This window comes from Meles meles, chromosome 18 (genome assembly GCF_922984935.1).
Source record: "Meles meles chromosome 18, mMelMel3.1 paternal haplotype, whole genome shotgun sequence".
Lineage (NCBI taxonomy): Eukaryota > Metazoa > Chordata > Mammalia > Carnivora > Mustelidae > Meles > Meles meles.
In genome coordinates this window covers 39,586,591-39,605,787 of record NC_060083.1, presented here as the reverse complement: position 1 = coordinate 39,605,787, position 19,197 = coordinate 39,586,591, and the positions used below count along the sequence as shown (strand labels likewise).

General features: G+C 43.4%; 1 protein-coding gene across 1 annotated transcript in view; it reads right to left on the bottom strand.

Moving 5' to 3' along the window:
* Positions 1-19,197, bottom strand: part of ZNF652 (zinc finger protein 652) — a 63,027-nt gene that overhangs the window by 20,451 nt on the left and 23,379 nt on the right. The window contains 1 exon segment of the mRNA XM_045985108.1: positions 1,102-2,296. Within this exon segment, the coding sequence (XP_045841064.1) occupies positions 1,102-2,010 (909 nt within the window). The 5' untranslated portion in view covers positions 2,011-2,296.

Here is a 19,197-nt window from a genome sequence, read left to right as displayed (position 1 = left end):
ACTCAGCCTTTTTTTTTAATTACCCAGCATGTAAGAGACCACGTCGCAACTGACGAATCAAAAAGCGGTGAATTTTTAGCAAACATAATTTATACTGAAATCTCTTTAAAGTAAAGCAACGATCTCAGCTGTTGATGAAAAGCGCGAGGTAAAGTGAGAAGGAAGGAGAGCACTCCAGGTCAGGCGCACTCCAAGAAACAAACCAAAATAAAACAATTGCACTTTTCAAAAGAAGTTTGGCTTAAATACAGCACAACACATGTATATTTTACACATCTTACGGAGACAGTAATAGACTTACCTTTTATGAATATTCATTAACATGCATTCACAGGTATAAACCAACGCAGCTCACCATAATATAATTCACTCGACATCATATAATTAGCGCACCTCTTACCCTACCGCAATATAGTCCTTTCAAGACATCAGCCTGGTTTGAAAACCACCTTCTGTTACCTTAATACTGCACAGAAACATTACGTAACCCTAGCGCCAGGTGGGCAACATTTCCAACCAGCTCAGCCTTGGTTTAAAGTTTGCATACTCCCATGGGCTCAGCCTCTTGATAAATTTAATGTTGTCATCTCTCCACTGGTCAGAGCAACTCACTCCCGGAGATCTTCCATTTTCACCGGTCTGAGTCATTATGGTTTTTGTCCCCAGCCGCTGCACTAGAATCTGGCATCCTTTCAGACCTAGAAGGGGACCTCTCTCTATTCCTGACCTTCACTCAGTATCTCCCACCTTGACACAGAAGATGCCAGAATGAATTCTATATTACACGTCTCACGACAGTGAATCTCTGTGCAAAGCCGGTGTTGACTTTACCTCCCGGGCCATCAATCACCTATGACAGACTCCCCCTTCCAATGTACCTGTGTTCCCACTAGTCCAGCGTCAGGTAAATGCAATGCTTTTGAAAGAAAACGTTAAGCCTGGGTTTTCAAAAGACCCAAAGTAGGAGCTTTGAAAAAAGATAAATCGGTGACCACTGTCCCTTCAGCCTCTACGGTATTTATTCTCTTGGGCCGACGCCTGGTGCGTCTGAACAGCCAGGTGCTATCCTGGGAAGTTTGCCCTCTCCGTGGTGAAACCTACCTGAATATTTTTTTCACAGTCTGTTTGCTGGTGAAGGGACAGCTCACTTTCCAGGACAAACTTCTTGCCACACTTATCACAAATCTGCATGCGCCTGTGAGTAACGTTCATGTGCTTCTCCAGGTACCAGCGCGTATTAAACACCCTGGGGCACTTCTCACAGGTCAGAGTCTCTTTCTCTTCGCACTTAGCTTTCTGGACGGGCGCTCTGGGCTCCTTGGCGGCCCGCTTCTTACGCTTGGGCGGCTCTGCGCTCTTCCTCCTCCCTCTCGTAGTCCTGGGAGTCGGGGACGTGGTCGCCGCAGCCACAGAGCCGGCTCTCCTGGTTCTCCTTTGGGTGACGCTGGCCTTCTCCGCCGTCTTCTCCTTCTTCTTCTGCCTTCCGTTCTCCCCGTAGTCATTGCTGTCATCGGTGGCCTCTTCCTCACTCTCCTCCTCCTCCTCCTCACTGCTTGTCTTAAGAACAGGAGTCTCTTTGGACTGAGAAGAGACACCCTTTTCCCCTTTAGATACATTTAATGTTTGATTATTAAGGTTTACCTCCACTATGATCTGCTCCCTTTTGTAAGAGACTTCCTCCTCCTCCTCCTCCTCCTCCTCTTCCGTGGCATCAGAATTCTCCCGGTCTTCTTTGACAGCGCGCACGTCAGACACTGCCCTTGGCTCCCTGAAATACGGCTGTTCCTCCGCTTCGTGGAGATGGGGCGTGCTCATCTTGGTGTCCACTAACACCGAGTAAGGACTTCCTGACTCCCTTTTGTACACTTTGGTGGACAGGTCCAGTTCTTGGTTGGCACCATGATAAAAGGAAGGCGGCACTGAAGCACGGCGGCTGTCTTCCTGAGCCATTCCTGCTGCAGGCACGGCGCAGCTGTCCCCCAGCCCCTGCCGAGAGCTGGTGTGGCTCATGGGTCAGGGGCCCGAGGGAGGATGCAGTTCAGACTGTAGAGAAATCGCTTCAAAACAGGGTAACTGTTAACACTCCAATCTTTTTCCATCAACAAAGAATCACTCAAATGATAAAAAAAAAAAAAAAAAAGAAAAGAAAAGAAAAAAGGTGTTCCTGGAGGCTGTATGCAATTCTTCCAGTGAGGCAGCACCAAAGCGTAAGTCAGAAGGTTTGGTATGACGGCAACAGCAGAGCACTAGTGACTTTTCCTTTGAGGAGAGCTGCAGATGACTTGGACCATCTTATCTACAAAGCAAAGCAAAGAGGAAAAAAGGTCAGATACCACGATTTCCTTCCCACAGCATGCACGTACATCATACGACACGGCTGAAAAGGACGCAACTCTTCACAGAGGCAATTCCTGATCCTTGCTTAAATGGTTCAGCGCGGACCATTGTTTTACCGGGCTGCTGGTTTACTGTATTCCACACCATTTCGTCAGAGTGCAGGCCGCAAGATAGCAGGAGTCTGTCTGTCCCGCACACTGAGCCACCCTTAGAGCTTAGCACAGTGCCAAGCACTTTGTAGGTGTTCGGTACGAATCTGATGACAAAACGGACAGGTACTGTCGTGTGGCATTCATTATGCTAGAGGCTATGGGACGCGCTGATATGGCAGAATATGTGGTCTCTGTCCACAGGAAGCCTATAGTCTCATCATCTAAACGGGTGTCCTAGGTGATACACGCAAGAGCTTTCCACTGGCTGGCTTTGTTTTCGACATCAGTCACCACTGTCCACCAGTTAGGGCTCAAAGAACCAAGCTGGCCACGAGCTAGGCACTGTGGACCCGGGAGACACAACAGCTAGTTGACGTAACTACAGAAGAGACAGACTGTCCGTGGCCTGAAGTAATGTCTAATCTCGGGGGAGGTACCATCATAGATATTACTGGGTTCAGGTTCATCAGAGTAATTTCAAAGCTGCTAAGTATTTTTAAGTTTGTCCCATGCGTGGCTCGCTAAATCCACTCAATAGCCGGGGAATTCTTCATGGGTCAATTGCACAGAAGTCTAATAAATTCTAAGAAACAGTAACCATCAGGTTGATATGGTTCCAGGAAAAATGAAACCATCCATTAAATAAAAAAAAAAAGAGAGAGAGAGAGAGGTGCCTAACTTGTTTTGTGCCGCAGCTCACAATGCTGTTTGGCCAAAGACCTCACCCCTGAGTCATGACTAGCGCTACAAGCACCTCCCCCGTCCAGCCGACAGAAGGAAGGCAACCAGCACTCACTGAGGGCCTGCCACATGCACCAGCAGGCAAAGGGGCCTCTCCTTAGTCCTCTTTAACAGGTTTTTAAACTCCTTTTTTATTTTTATTTATTTTTTGCCAAAGTAATCACTAAAAAAAAAGCAAAAGCGCACATCGTTGTCCAAGTCACGTACCCGGGAAGGTTTGTAGCAAGAAGAGCAGCCCTCTGCCGACTCCGTCCTATCTGATCCCGTAGCCCAGAGATGAAAATGTTCAGCTACTTTAGTTCCTCCTCCCCAGTATTGCCTTCCACGGTTCTTTTTTTTTTTTTTTTAAAGATTTTAATTTATTTGACACAGAGAGAGATCGTGAGAAAAAGTGCACAAACAGTGGGGAGAGGCGGGGGAGAGGCAGAGGGAGAAGGAGAGGGAGAAACAGAGGAGAGAGAGAAACAGACCCCCTGCTGAGCAGGGATTTTTTTTTTTTTTTCCCCCCAATGGGTACTCAATCCCAGGATCTTGGGATCATGACCTGAGCCAAAGGCAGAGGCTTAGCTGACTGAGCCACCCAGGCGCCCCCTCCTTCCATATTCCTAAACATGATTATATTTCTATTTCTTGAGTTTTTTCATTTTAAGATGTTAGTGCTTATCTCCCACTAGTTTTTCTCACCTGACTGCCTCCAGTCCTCCCTCCATCCTCCTGCAATAGTTCTATCATAGCTTTTCGTTAAGTCAATACTTATTCTTACATTATGACGACTCTAATATGGGTCTACAAATACTTTGTCATTCCTTGTTACTATCTTCTGTTTTCTTCATCCTTATGGATTTGCCCTTTTAAAAAAGTGATTTGGGGCACCTGGGTAGCTCAGTTGGTTGAGCGTCCAACTCTTGGTTTTGGGTCGGGCCATGATCTCAGGGTCAAGAGACCAAGTGTCAGGCTCCATGCTGTGTGTGGAGCCTGCTTGGGATTCTCACTCCCTCTCTCTCTCTCCCCACCCTTCCCCCTACTTCTACCTCCTCCTTACAAAAAATAAATTAAAAATTTAAAAAAAAAATTTAAAATAGAGGTGCCTGGGTGCCTCAGTGGATTAAACGTCTGCCTTAAGTTCAGGTCATGATCTCAGGGTTGTGGGATCAAGTCCTGCATCAGGCTCCTTGCTCCACGGGGAGTCTGCTTCTCCCTCTGCCTGCTGCTCCCCCTGCCTGCACACTCGCTCTCTGACAAATAAAATTTAAAAAAAAAAAAATAGAAAAATTAAGAAGTGATTTTATACTTTCATTTCGGTGAAAGTTCACTAAGTCCTGGTAATAAATGCCGCCATGCTTTACTTGACATCTGCAGATATATTTGTACTTATTTGTATTTATAAATAAGAAACTCATGCCTCTAAGAGGCTAAATAATTTGATATTACATATCTATTAAATGACAGAAGCAGTGCCCAACCCAGGCCTGCCTGACTCCACAGCTCATGGTCTATTTCTACTCTGGCAAATGACACTCCAAAATAACTTAAACTTGGTTGTCCCTATAACCACGTATCTTTCTGCACATATCAAAATTTCCCGCCTCACACTTTCAGTAGGAAGATCTCAGTGGCTTTCAATTCTACTTAGCCTTGTTTTTGCCTGTGCCAAAACTTTTGACCCATGGAACTAATTTAAACTACTACAAATACCATTAAACTTACTCACATTAATTATCTCAAATTAAGCAACGGAGGAGAGACAGTAAAATTCAATTAAGCAGCAAAAGCTAGGAATTAAACAAAAAGCAGGAAGACAAAGAAAAATAATTGAGGGGAAATCCTCTGTGGTCATAATGAATGTGTTCTTCCCAAAGACCTCTGGGCTCTTAGCCTTCAGGGCACGTGGCAGGACTGCGTGTTCTGACCCTGTCCCCTCCCTGCAGCTGGGTGGGGCCGTGTGACGACTTCTGGACCAGAATACCTCCTGAGCAGGAGGGGCGTGCAGGACAGGGCATTTTCTCACCAAAGAGACACTCTAGCTCTCTTCCCTCTGCGACAGGGACCACCCATCTTCAAGATGACAGTTGCTGTCACCGCTCTCCACCCAGGTCCCAGAGTGACAAAAATGACCTATGGGCTATGTGTGGTACAGTGGACTTTTCTTTTTCATTTAATTTTACGCAGAGTGTGTTTTTTAAAACCTCTGAGATCTTATGTTGGTTAGTACTGGCCTCTCCTAGCTGACAGACAGAACCCAGGAGTGGGTGTTGCCTCATCCAGAAAACTCAAACACGGCAAAGGCTTAGGAGCTGGTGGAAAGGGGCCAGGAAACAGGTACAGGAGGCTAACAGGACAGCAGCGCTGAAATTCTTGGGGAGACTATCCCCTATTTCTCTCAGAAGCTAGAGAGCTCGTGGCCCTAACAGGAAAATGCACTGTGAAGGCAGCATGTTGGTTACTATGGGCTGTATCTGACAAATCATTGCACGAGAAGGACGAATTCAGAAAAGAACTGATCGGTCAATAATCAGGATTAAAGGAGTTCAGAAAGTTAGCGATTTATAGAGCTTAGAAGCAGATGCTTAATAAAAATAGAGAAGGTCTGGAACCACAAATGCTGACTAGAATTTGGTCCGGAGGCAGGACCCAGCTGAAGACATGCTTCCGCAGCCACAGGTAAAAACCGCCCAGTGGATTAAGGCGGTGCCTAGTAAAGTAGCTTTTCTCAAAGAGACATGAGGAGGTTCTCTCACCAAAGCAGTTTCTTAGTGTATTTGGCTACAAAGCCCATTTCTCTAATGTGAATTAGTTCAAACGCTATTAGGAAATGGGGAAATGATGTCAGTGTAATAGCAAAGTCCCGTCGGTGAATATGAGATTTCCCCCTACAAGTTAATGTTTAGAGGGATCAAGAGAAAGCTTTCTCACCATGAACAAGACAGCCTTAGCAATCCATGAAGACTGGGAGAAAAAAGCTGAACATCCTATTTCTGTACCTTCCGTTAACACAAGCAGTTGGCTGGCTCACCGGCTTCATGAACCAGTGATGCCAGCCCCGGGACTGGGGAGTGATTTGGCACCCCAGCACCATCCAGCTAACAGGGCTCCTCACGCATATGAACATGCGTACACAGTACATGTGCCGGCTATCTTAGTCCTCAGCTAGACAGCACACACAGCATTACTAAGTGAAAAGTTAAAAAGAAAAAAAAGTAAGAAAAAGTTAAAAAAAAAAGGTAAAAAATTATTAAGTAAAAAGGGCTCAATTCACAGGTGAATTCTCTAGTTAATAAGTTGGAAAATAAGACTATTCTTTCTTCTAAAACACTGCAGTTAGAGCGCTTTGTTCTATTTTAAATGATGCACACATATATGCCTTCCCATATAGACCTGAGACTGGTGTCTCCCCACTGTCACAATCGGGGAAACTCATGGAGACATCGGCAAAGCACACGCTCACGATAGGACATGTAGTCTAACTGTTGGCTTTGAAACACGCATAGGTTTTCTGCCCACATGCTACTTTCTTCATTCCATCTTGGCACCTTTTCCCTTATCTCAGTTTTGATGATAATCTTCCTTTAATCTCCTTCCAGAAGATTTAAACTATCTCCTAAGAGCACAATCGAGTAACCTGTACAAAACCAAAAGCACATTAGGGAAATCAGAACGTTTCATGTTTCATTATCCAACTCTTAATGTGTACCCTCAGTTCTAACTTACTTATTACTGCTCATCTTAATTTCATTTTTCAGAGAACTCTCTAGGTGAATACACAGAGCTCAGAGAACCTGAAAGTAGACAGAAGCAGCAAATAAGAAATAACTCTCACTGATATTTGAAGTTGTTCAAATTCATTTCTCTTTGGTATCAAGTTCTTAGAGATCATTTTCTCCAGCTTCTTAAAATAAATTCCAAACCAAAGCAGGTCATTCCTTAGTGGCTTGCTATAATTAATGTTACACAACTTGGGAGAAAATTGGCATGTTTGTTAAGGGCTATACAAATTGAGAGGCGACCAGGCCTGGCACTCTACATGCCTGACCAGCTACTGGGAAGAAAATATAATCTTAAGAAAAAAATTAGGGGAGCCTGGGTGGCTCAGTTGGTTAAGCTGCTGACTTCAGCTCAGGTCATGATCCCAGGGTCCAGGGATCAAGCCCCACATTGGGCTCCTTGCTGAGCAAGGAATCTGCTTCTCCTTCTGCCCTTCCCTCTGCTCATGCTCTCTCTCAAATTAATAGATAAAAATCTTTAAAATAAATAAATCTTAAAAAAGAAAAAAAAAACTAGAAAATATAATAGCATATTATAGATAGTAGTAAAGTACAACTTTCAGAAAGCCCTTCTTTCTCATGCCATTTTTTTCCCCACGTGGACAAATAAGTTTACACAGTCTTCCAGAATGTGTATTTATTTAGTCTTTTTTTTTTTTTAAAGATTTTATTTATTTATTTGACAGACAGAGATCACAAGTAGGCAGAGAAGCAGGCAGAGAGAGAGGAGGAAGCAGGCTTCCTGCTGACTTGATCCCAGGACCCTGGGATCATGACCTGAGCTGAAGGCAGAGGCTTTAACCCACTGAGCCACCCAGGCGCCCTACATTTAGTCTTAAAAGAAAAACAACTTTGTTCCCTGGAACATTTTAACAGTTAATTTTTGACAAGTCCAGCAGTTTACTTTCTATTAAAATATACCTATACATCCTCCTCGTATGTTAAGAAGATTGTATTTGGGGCGAGTCTCCTCCCGTTGAAAGGACAGCTCTGTAAAGCGTATCACTCTGCTGCCTATGCTCATCCCACCTCCACCAGGCTGTTTCCCAAGCTTGAAATACGGCCAGACCTCAGTCCTGCTAAGGGCAGAGGCTTCCAAAGTGCACAACTGTCCATGAGGATCAGGCCAGAAATACAACTACCAAGAGAAGGAAAGGAACAAGGAGGGAAAGAGAAGTGCATATCGGCAAAAATCCCCCCAAAAAGATCCACTAGGAAGAAGGGGCAGGATGACAACTGGGTCTGTGATAATAATGGCCTGATACTTTACTCAAAGCTTTACAGCTTTTGTGGAAGGCTACTCAATTTTTTTTTTTAGCAACTTTTTTAAAAAAAGATTTTATTTATTTATTTGACAGAGAGATAGAGATCGCAAGTAGGCAGAGAGGCAGAGAGAGGAAGAAGCAGGCCCCCCACCGAGCAGAGAACCCGATGTGGGACTCAATCCCAGCACTCTGAGATCATGACCTGAGCCCAAGGCAGGGGCCTAACCCACTAAGCCACCAAGGTGCCCCTACTCACTTCTTTCTTATTAGGAAAGTATGTTAGTGACACATTTGCAAGTAACAACTAATCTCAAAGTCTTTGGACAGTCACATAACAACTACTATATTTAACAACTACTATACACTCAAGTAAAAAAAAAAGTAGAAATCTGAAAGTTGAGAAGTGAAAAATCACATCTAGTTGGAGAAATTGGGAAAAGTCTGTGAAGGACAGTGTATTTCAGAAAAGCGTGAAGGACAAATATATATATATGTATATTATATTACATGTAAAAAAGTAAACACACAAACAAGACAAAATAAAAGTAAGTAAAAAAATTGAAGTAGGGAAGATAATACTGGGAATTAAGATAAAATCAGCACAAACCTGGGGCGCCTGGGTGGCTCAGTGGGTTAAAAGCCTCTGCCTTCGGCTCAGGTCATGATCTCAGGGTCCTGGGATGGAGCCCTGCATTGGGCTTTCTGCTCAGCAGGGAGCCTGCTTCCCCCTCTCTCTCTGCCTGCCTCTCTGCCTACTTGTGATCTCTCTTTCTGCCAAATAAATAAATAAAATCTTTTTTAAAAAATCAGCACAAACCATTTTATACTAAATAATCTATCAGTACTGACAAAAACAAAAATTTAAATATCTGAATTATAATAAAATTAAAAAAAATATTATTTATTTGACAGAGAGATATCAGGCTTCCCACCAAGCAGGGAGCCCGATGCAGGGCTCAATCCCAGGACCCTGGGATCATGACCTGAGCTGAAGGCAAATGCTTAATGACTGAGCCATGCCAGCACCCTAATTTAAAATTTTTTTTAAAAGAATGTGTTCCTCGGGGAGCCTGGGTGACTCAGTGGGTTAAGCCTCTGCTTTCAGCTCAGGTCATGATCTCAGGGTCCTGGGATCAAGCCCCGCATTGGGTTCTCTGCTCAGTGGGGAGCCTGCTTCCCTTCTTCTCTCTCTGCCTGCCTCTCTGCCAACTTGTCTGTCAAATAAATAAATAAAATCTTAAAAAAAAAAGAATGTGTTCCTTATGAAGTAATTATTTCACTTCTCTACCTGGTAATTAAGGAGTTTAAAACTCATATCCACACTAAAAGCTTAATTTTTTTTTTTTTAAAGATTTTATTTATTTATTTGACGGAGAGAGAGATCACAAGCAGGCAGAGAGGCAGGCAGAGAGAGAGGGGGAAGCAGGCTCCCCGTGGAGCAGAGAGCCCGATGCGGGGCTCGATCCCAGGACCCTGAGATCATGACCTGAGCCGAAGGCAGCGGCTTAATCCACTGAGCCACCCAGGCGCCCCTAAAAGCTTAATTTTTTAAAAGATTTATTTGAGAGAGAGAGAGTGAGTGAGTGGGGCGTGAGGGGCAGAGGGAAAAGGTGAGAGAAAATCTTCAAGCAGATTCCCTGTAGAGTGGGAGCCTGACCTGGGGCTGCATCCCAGGATTCTGAGATCATGACCTGAGCTGAACTCAAGAGTCAACCACTTAACCAACTGAGCCACCCGGGTGCCCCTAACTTTTTTTTTTTTTAAATTTAAGATTTTATTTATTTATTTGAGAGGTGGAAGGAGAGGGAGAAGCAGCCTCCCCACTGAGCAGGAAGTGGATGCAGAACTCAGTTCCAGGACCCCGGGATCATAACCTGAGCCAGAGGCAGATACTTAACCCACTGAGCCACCCAGGCGCCCCTAAGTTTTTTCTTAATACAGCAGGTTCTCCTTGTCTGAAATGAATGAAATCTCACTGAGTCCTTGTCTTTTTCTTAAAAAGAGCCTCTAAGAGTAAGCCAACTTTCAAGATACCGACACTGGAAATCTGACTACTTAAGGTCCTAAACTGCTCCGTAATTTTAACAAGTACAGTAAGAATCACTCAGACCTCTCTGATCTCGTTCTTATAGAGAAAACGAACTACATGATTCTGGCAAAGAATGTGCGACCAAACAGGCTTAACGATGGGACCAATAACTATAGTTCATTTCTCAGCCCAAGTTCTGGTAATGTCAACCCTTAAATTTTACCCATCTGTACCTCAGTCTGCCAAGTTGAACAGTGGGAGCCAAGAAAACCAACTGCCAAACCGGAAGCTCAGTAAACCATACTCTCCAATGCACCAAGTGTATACGGCAGTGGTGCTAATAATTTGCATTTACATGATGCCACGCAGTCTGCACAGAGCACATCTACCACACATCTGTTAAACATTTATTAAGTGCCTACTGTGTGTTCGGCATTGTAGGAGCTGGAGCCATCAAGGTGTGCACAGCTCCAACGAGGGAGGCAGACACGAAAACCAGCAATCACAGCACAGTGTAGTCAGGACCACTACTGAAGAGCACAGCCCAGGGGTGAAGGGCACACAGTGGAGCCCAACACCCACCCTGGAAATCTGGCTCAGACCCGAACCAGACCTAGGTGGCCTTGGGCAAATTATTTAAGCTCTCCTATCCAGACCTAGGTGGCCTTGGGCGAATTATTTAAGCTCTCCTACGCCTCATTTTCTGCATCTGTAAAATGGGGATAACAATTGAGTCTGCCTCCTGGTGTGTTACTGGGATTAAATGACTGATAAGTGTAAATGCTCACAAGAGCACTGTTAGGTTTTTTCATTAAACACACTCACCTCTACATACCAGGTACAGACAGGCGGGACGGAAAACGGAGAAAGGGAGACTGGTGTAAAATGTGGCGGAGCTATCAGAGGAAGTTTCACATGAAATAAAGCTAGATAGAGCTGGTTTTGAAGGACAAGCAGAAGTCAGAGACATGGAGAAGGGAAGTAGGCAAGTTGCATGCAAGAAACTCAACATGAAAAAGACAGGAATGAAACCACATGGGGTTTTGTTTATCTCGCTTAAGCATCACCACCCTACAAAGACTTGGGACTGTTGTTCCTGTTTCAAAGCTGAGGCTCAGTTTGTTAACTTTGCCCCTGTCATTGCTGGTTAAGTGTTGGAGTAAGGGCTGGAATTCTGGTTTTTTAACTCCTTGTCCTAGTTTACCAACCATCTTCTATTGAGCTAACATAGTAAATAACAATTACTTCAAACGATCTACTGAGGCTTGAACAGAAAAATATCTCTAATGACACAAAGTAAAAAAATTCTAGACTAGGGTTCAAGGGTCTAAGTTTTTTTTTTTTTTTTCTTTTTTACAGAGAGAGAGAGAGAGAGAGAGAGAGAGAGAGATTACAAGTAGGCAGAGCAGCAGCCAGAGAGGGGAGGAAGCAGGCTCCCTGCCAAGCAGAGAGCCGGATACGGGGCTCGATCCCAGGACCCTGAGATCATGACCTGAGCTGAAGGCAGAGGCTTAACCCACTGAGCCACCCAGGCGCCCCCAAGGGTCTAAGTTTTAACCGTAGCTAGTGAATGCCCACCTCCCTCCACAACGCCTGGAATGTTGGATTAATTCACATGGGGGGGGGGGCGCCCCTGGGTGGCCCAGTTGGTTAAGCATCTGACTTCAGCTCAGCTCATAATCTTGGGGTCCTGGATGGGAGCCCTCCCTCGGGCTCCGCCATCAGCAGGGACCCAGTTTGTCCCTCTGTCTTGGCCCCTGTTGTGTTCGTTCTTAAGCTCGCTCTCTCTCTCTCTCTCTCTCATAAATAAATAAATCTTAAATGAAATTCACATGGATACATTTCAGTTTCCACAGTGACTCATTGGCACTTTGTGTTTCACAGTAACCAGTCTGACCAAGTAAAGATTTAAATTATGTTTCTGTTCATTTGCTTGCAACAAAATTGTTAGGTTTTCCACGGATGAAACCTAAATAAAATCTGTGGACTTTAAACCTGAGGTGTAAAGTGCAAGCACAGATACAAAATTTACCGTGAGAAAAGTTGTGCCACAAGATCAGTAGCATAAAACGTCCTTCATTCCCAAAGGTGAGCACAAAATCAACCTGGGTTGCACTAGAAAAGCTACCAACACAACACGTGGGAGTCAACTCTACAACAAGCAAAACCTCAGATGACACACATCACTGAGCCACATTTTAGATAAATATTATAAAATGTTCTCAGATGCCTATACTTTATATAGCTGAAAAATACAACTAATTTTAATGCAATCTCACCTAATCCAATTTCATACAACAATTACTTTTTTAAGCAGTCCGTCTAATCCATTATCTATAAGAAATGGAACTGAGAATTGTCTGTCACCTTCAGTTTTAGACAAAGCTATGATAAAAATAGAATTCCACTGTAGTTTTTTTACACATGCATTTAAATGAGACTGCCATTGTGTTTCCTCACTAATACATAGGAGAAGCTAGGAAAAAGCGGACAAAGAGGTACTCCTCCTAAGGTACTACCTAATTACCTTCAAGCATCAACAGTCCCCACATTTCCATAGAAGACAATGAAAACGAACACGCATTACTCATCACAGTGGCTTAAGCAACCTAAACTTTCACCCCTAATCCCCTAGGGCCAAAGAGGAAATCAAATACTTAAGTAGGCTACACGGCTGGGCCTCGATGATCACGGAGTATATTCAGAACACCTTTCCATTATTCAATTCACAAACGTCATCTACAGATAGGAGAATATAATTTAAACAAAGGAGTTCTTTTTAAAAGAGTAAGAATTTTGTATTACTGCTATCTTTTCCATTAAAATCTGACAAAGTCCTGGCTGCAGGAATGCTCACATGAAATTCTGTGCCCTTAAAAACAGAACATACTTACGAGATACATAATCATGGAAAGTCTCAGTCTGGCCTTGACCAAAGTTGCCTTATGGAATGCAACTAGTTAATGCACTAGTCTGTTTTCAGACTGGCTATCTACATGAGTACACTGATCATTATTTACTGATACTTTGCTCATTAGCTTTATTAAGAAAAACCGGAGACTTAAAAGGCCTTGTGAATCTTTCTTCACACTGTGGCTACCTGTAATGTAAGCCATTAGGAGACGCCTATCTATATGTCAACTGACAAGATCATCATGGATATGAATAAAAAATTCATTCAGAAAATGACAATAACTGATAGGCCCTCATTACATTCTTATATTTTACAGAAATAAAAATCACAAATATTACAGACATGTAAACAACATCAGGATGCTATAATTTACATATTAGACCTACCAAAAGACTGTTACTGTTTTCTAATTAACAGAAAATTTTTTACCCTTCAAAATTTAACTTGGAGGGTGCCTGGGTGGTTCAGTCAGTTAAGCTTCTGACTTTTGCTCAGGTCATGATCCCAGGGTCCTGGAACTGAGCCCCGAGTCTGGTTGCCTGCTAAGAAGGGAGTCTGTTTCTCCTTCTTCCTCTGTCTCTCCTCCTGCTCATGCCCTCGTGCTCTCTCAAATAAATAAATAAAATCTTTAAAAAAAAAATTAACACTTGGGAAAAAAGTTTAAGAGAGTCTCCAACCAGCAAAAATATGTGACAGCAGATGAGAAGGTTTAACCCACCCAAAACATGGTCAATGGGATCGGACAAATGCTAACATACCGCCCGCCTTTTCCTTCCCATAAGTCTACATGTTACTCTTCTTAGCAGCAATTCTTAAACTTTTGAGAAGCTTTGGAAAATTAAAAACCTTCTCCCCCAGAAAAATGAACACACAAAATTTTACATGCACTTTCAAGGAGTTTGCCTATTTCCAGAAACCCATCCCTGGAACCTTTAGGGATCCCCAAACCCCAAGCTAAGACCTCATATCAGAGAGCAGGTTTTGCTCTTCCTTTTTTGTAATGTATATTTAGATGAAGTTTATAAATTAAGTTTTTCTCCTCTTCCTATCCTCCGTCCTCTCAATCTCTACAGCATGCCCATGATCACAAGTGAATTAACAGTTGAATGAGAAAACAGTGATGAATAACATTAAATGTAAAATAAAAGATCTTGTATGAACCCCAATATACTCATTAATCAGGTCTAAGACACTGGACAAGGCAATTGATTTCACCTAGTTCCCCCCTATAAAACTAGAATAACAGTACCCACACTGATATAATCTGATAACAGGCAAAACCCAGTAGTTGGGGGAGGGGTTCACTGCTGGCTCCTTTCTCCTTCTTATTTGAGAAACTCTTTCTTAAAGAAGTTACAAATTATGGTTGGCAGAGCAGAGATTTATGTAATTTTGGGGTTTGTTGCACCCATTTTTCCATAGTGAACATGACGTAATGAAGATGAAAAAAGGCAAAAGATAGGGAAGGGAAAGTAAGTTTGAAAAATGAAATGGGCAGGGTCGCCCAGTTGGCTCAGTCCCTTAAATGTCCAACTCTTGATTTCAGCTCAGGTCATGCATGATCTCAGGGTTGTGAGATCGAGCCTGGCATCGGGCTCTGCACTGAGCATGGAGCCTGATTAATATTCTCTCTCTCTCCCTCTCCCCCCCCCCATTCACTCTTTCTCTTTCCTGCCCTATAAATAAATACATAGAATGAAATGGGCTAAACAGACACACGAAAAGATACTCAACATCACTCATCATCAGGGAAATGCAAATCAAAACCACAATGAGAGATCACCTCACACCTGTCAAAAGCACTAAAATCAAAAACACAGGAAACAACTAGTGTTGGCGGCGATGTAGAGAGAAAGGAACCCTTGTGCACTGCTGATGGGAATATGAACTGGTGCAGCCGCTGTGGAAAACAGTGTGACAGTTCCTCAAAAAGTTAAACATAGAGTTACCATATGACCCAACGATTTCACTCTTAGGTACATGCTCAAGAGAACTGAAAATAAATGTTCATACAAAAACTTGCATATAACTGTTCGTCGCATTACTCATAATGGCCCCAAACAGAATGCATAAGTAAAATGTGTATCCATACAACAGAATATTATCAAAAAAAGGAATGAAGTACTGGTACAGAGTACAACATGGGTGAATCCTGAAAACATTACGCTAAATGAGAAAAGCCAGACCAAAAGGCTACATGTTGTATGCTTCCGTTTCTATGAAATGGTCAGAATAAGCAAATGCATGGAGACAGGGGTAGGCAGGAGAGGACGGCTAATGGATTCCAGGTTTCTTTTCGGGGGAATAAACATGTTTTGGAATTAGACACTGGTGATGGTTGCACAACCCTGTGAATATACTAAAAAGTACAGAACTGTACATTTTTAAAATGCGAGTTATGTGGTAGATGAATTCTATCTCGATAAAAACACAGAAAACAAAATAGGCCCATCCGGACACTAACAGTCTCAAGGTGGTCTGAAAAAAATAAGATTATCTGAAAATTATGATAGTTTACATAAAAATGACGTTACTGGATGGTGAGCCAGAAACTCAGAGCTGGGCTCTAACAGCAGGGATCCAGGGACACTGACCGAACAGTGACCGCGCTCCACACGGCGAGCCGGAGCCGGGCTCCTCTGCACCACTGGCCAGGCTCCGTCGCCTTGCCAGCCCTGGGTTTCTGCACCCATACAGGTCAGGGACTCCCTTTCAGCACTGACATTTACTGTTTGTGTTCCTTGTTTTCATTCTTTTGCCAAATTCATCCGCTCACCTACTGCCACACCGTCCTTCCCAACCTTTTCTTTTTTTTTTTTTCTTCCCAACCTTTTCAACGAGAAGGGCTGTCATACACTCCCCTCTCCACCCCCGGCTCCCCTGCCACGTTCCCAGGGAGCACTGCTTTTAAAATATTGTCTCAGAATTTGCATTTAGATCATACTTTTTTATTTCTTACTAACCAAATATTAAAAAAAAAAACCCAGCCATCTAACTTTTTGATTAGACTGTCCAGCTTTACTGTAATTTCGATTTGACTTTTGAACATTAAAATGAGTTTATTGGGGTGCCTGGGCAGCTCAGTCAGTTAAGTGTCTGCCTCTGGCTTAGGTCATGATCTCAGAGTCCTTGGACTGAGCCCTGTGTCGGGCTCCCCGCTCAGTGGGGAGTCTGTTTCTCCCTCTCCCTTTGCCCCTCCCCCTGCTCGTGCTTGCTCTCTCTCTCAAATAACTAAATAAAATCTTTAAAATCAGCTTATGAATCTCAGGTTGGGGATGCCTATATTAAGGGAATATATTATGTATGGTCTTGAAATAAATATGATACAAATGAGATCAAGCCCACAACCTTACCCATGGTATAGGTTAGGTTTTTCCAGAACTGGGTCCACCACACTTTCTCCGGGGAGAGAGACATGACCACACTGAACACCATTCCTTGGATGATTCTATTCAGTCCTTTGCCTTAGTAAGAAAGCATTTAAGGCAAGATGCCCAACAGGATGTGGAAGAAACCCATGAAGCCTCAGATACTGGCCAATATCCATTACTGCCTTTTCCTTTTTTTAATGGTCCTTTTTTTTTTTTTTTTAAACATGCCTTGCAAGCTGAAAGCAATAAGACCAGGTGACCATGCCACAACCATGTCAAAATGAAAGTCAAAAGCGACGGCACTGAGCACAACTTTACTCAGTAGAGGTGCTCCACGCTGGATGCTGGCAAGCGGACCCAATGGATCCTTTCTCCCTTTTGGAAACAGAGCTGAGCACAGAGAAGTGGGTGACTAGGGCTGGGGCTGTCACGCTCACCGCACTGAGTTACGGTTATGAATCTCACACGACCGTACATCCAGCATCTCACAGTCTTGGAAGTGACTGGACTCTGTTCACTAACCCTGTTATTCAAACACAAGGTTTATTTATGAAAGCCCAGATCTTCTTTTTTTCCCCCAAACAGAGAAATAGCCTTTGATTTTTTTCTGATTATAAAGGTGACATTTACAGTTAAAAGGGGTTTATACATTAAGCATTTTTAGAGATTTATTTATTTCAGAGAAAGAGAAAGAGAGTCAGGGGAGGGGCAGAGGGAGAGAGTCTCACGCAGACTCAGCGCTGACATTGGAGCTCCCTGCAGAGCTTGATCTCATGACCCTGAGATCGTGACCTGAGCCAAAACTAAGAGTCGATGCTTAACTGAATGTGTCACCCAGGGGACCCCATGAAGCATTTTCTGTCCGATTCTCACTACTTTTTATCCATAAGCTTTGACTATCACCTACATACAAAGCACCAAGAATCTAATATAAGAAGATATTAACTACTCATTCCTTCAAATAATTACTGTGTTGGCCTTAATCTTCACAAGCTTAAAATGTGTTTGGAGAGCAAGCAACAATACAGAAAAAAATAAGTCACAATTGCCAAATAAAACAAATGCTATTTCTGTTAAAGTTGCCATACGATTATTTAAAAGGGCAAGAAAGATGTCGGATGCATAGGCTATGGAAGGCCCTGTGCAAGGCATGAGAGCTAAACCAGGTCCTGACAAATGGGAGGGATCTGAAAAGGCAGAGAGGAAATTAAAAGGCAGGTAGAGGAGAGGACTGCGTGAGTGAAGCTGTCATCAGGAATAAGAACATATTCCGGGGGGGTGATGAAGACGAAGCCCTAGCCAAAGGAGTCTAGCCAGGGATTAGGAGGTGATAGCGTTGTAAATACAGAGTAGGGACAGAAAATGGAGGGCTCTTATGGGGTGCTGGGTAGCTCAGTGGGTTAAGCCGCTGCCTTTGGCTCAGGTCATGACATTGGGGTCCTGAGATCGAGCCCCACATTGGGCTCTCTGCTCAGCGGGGAGCCTGCTTCTCTCTCTCTGCCTGCCTCTCTCCCTACCTGTGATCTTTCTCTGTCAAATAAATAAATAAATAATCTTAAAAAAAAAATAGAGGGCTCTGATTGCAGGGCTGAGAAAAACATACAACACCAAATGCAGATGGGCAAAAAGGAGAAGTCAACAGAATTTGCTTATTAGATGTGATGGATAAAGAAAAAACTAGAACAAAGATGATGTACACAATTTGAATTTCCATTCCTACAGCTAAGAGGAAAACACAGGTGGGAGAGGTGAAACGAAAAATATAAATAAGACAATCAGCCTCAAATCAAAGAGAACATCTCTTTCACACAGTGGCTAGAGAAGCCTTTTGCTAAATACTGCTAAAATTCCTTTACAGTGACAACCACTGCCGAAAAATTAAGGTGAAACCTCCTTCAAGGTTAAACCCCTCACCTTACATCTCTACTCTCATGTCCTTCCACATCCCCCCACAAACCCTATGTACCAGCTTTAGGGTCTACTCAGAGTTCCCTGAGCACCCTAGAATTTCTCTATGCTGGCCATTAGTGTATCCTGCCCCAACCGCCAAGAATGCCCTTATCTCCCTCCCCAACAAGTGAACCTAATTTTTCAATATTCAGTTCAAACACTACTACCTGAAACTCCCAGCCCTATTACTTCTCCTGTATTTGTAACTACGACCTCTAGTATCATTATTCATTCTATTTTGTATAACAATTGTTTACATGTCCATATTCCCATTGCCAGTGATTGGGGTAGAGGCAGGCCCATGACCAAGTTTTGGTTAGTGAGATTTACATGGAAGTCAGCTGGGAGGCTTCTGAGAAAGACTTCCAAACTCTTTTTTTTTTTTTTTAAAGATTTTATTTATTATTTATTTGAGAGAGAGAGAGATCACAAGTAGGCAGAGAGGCAGGCAGAGAGAGAGGAGGAAGCAGGCTCCCTGCAGAGCAGAGAGCCCGACGCAGGGCTCCATCCCAGGACCCCGAGATCATGACCCGAGCCGAAGGCAGCGGCTTAATCCACTGAGTCACCCAGGCGCCCCGACTTCCAAACTCTTAAAAGGCAAAAGAAAGCAATAACCACCCCCTGCTGGACGCCCTCTTGTCTGGATATGATGCCTAGAATGGAGGCGCCATCTTGCA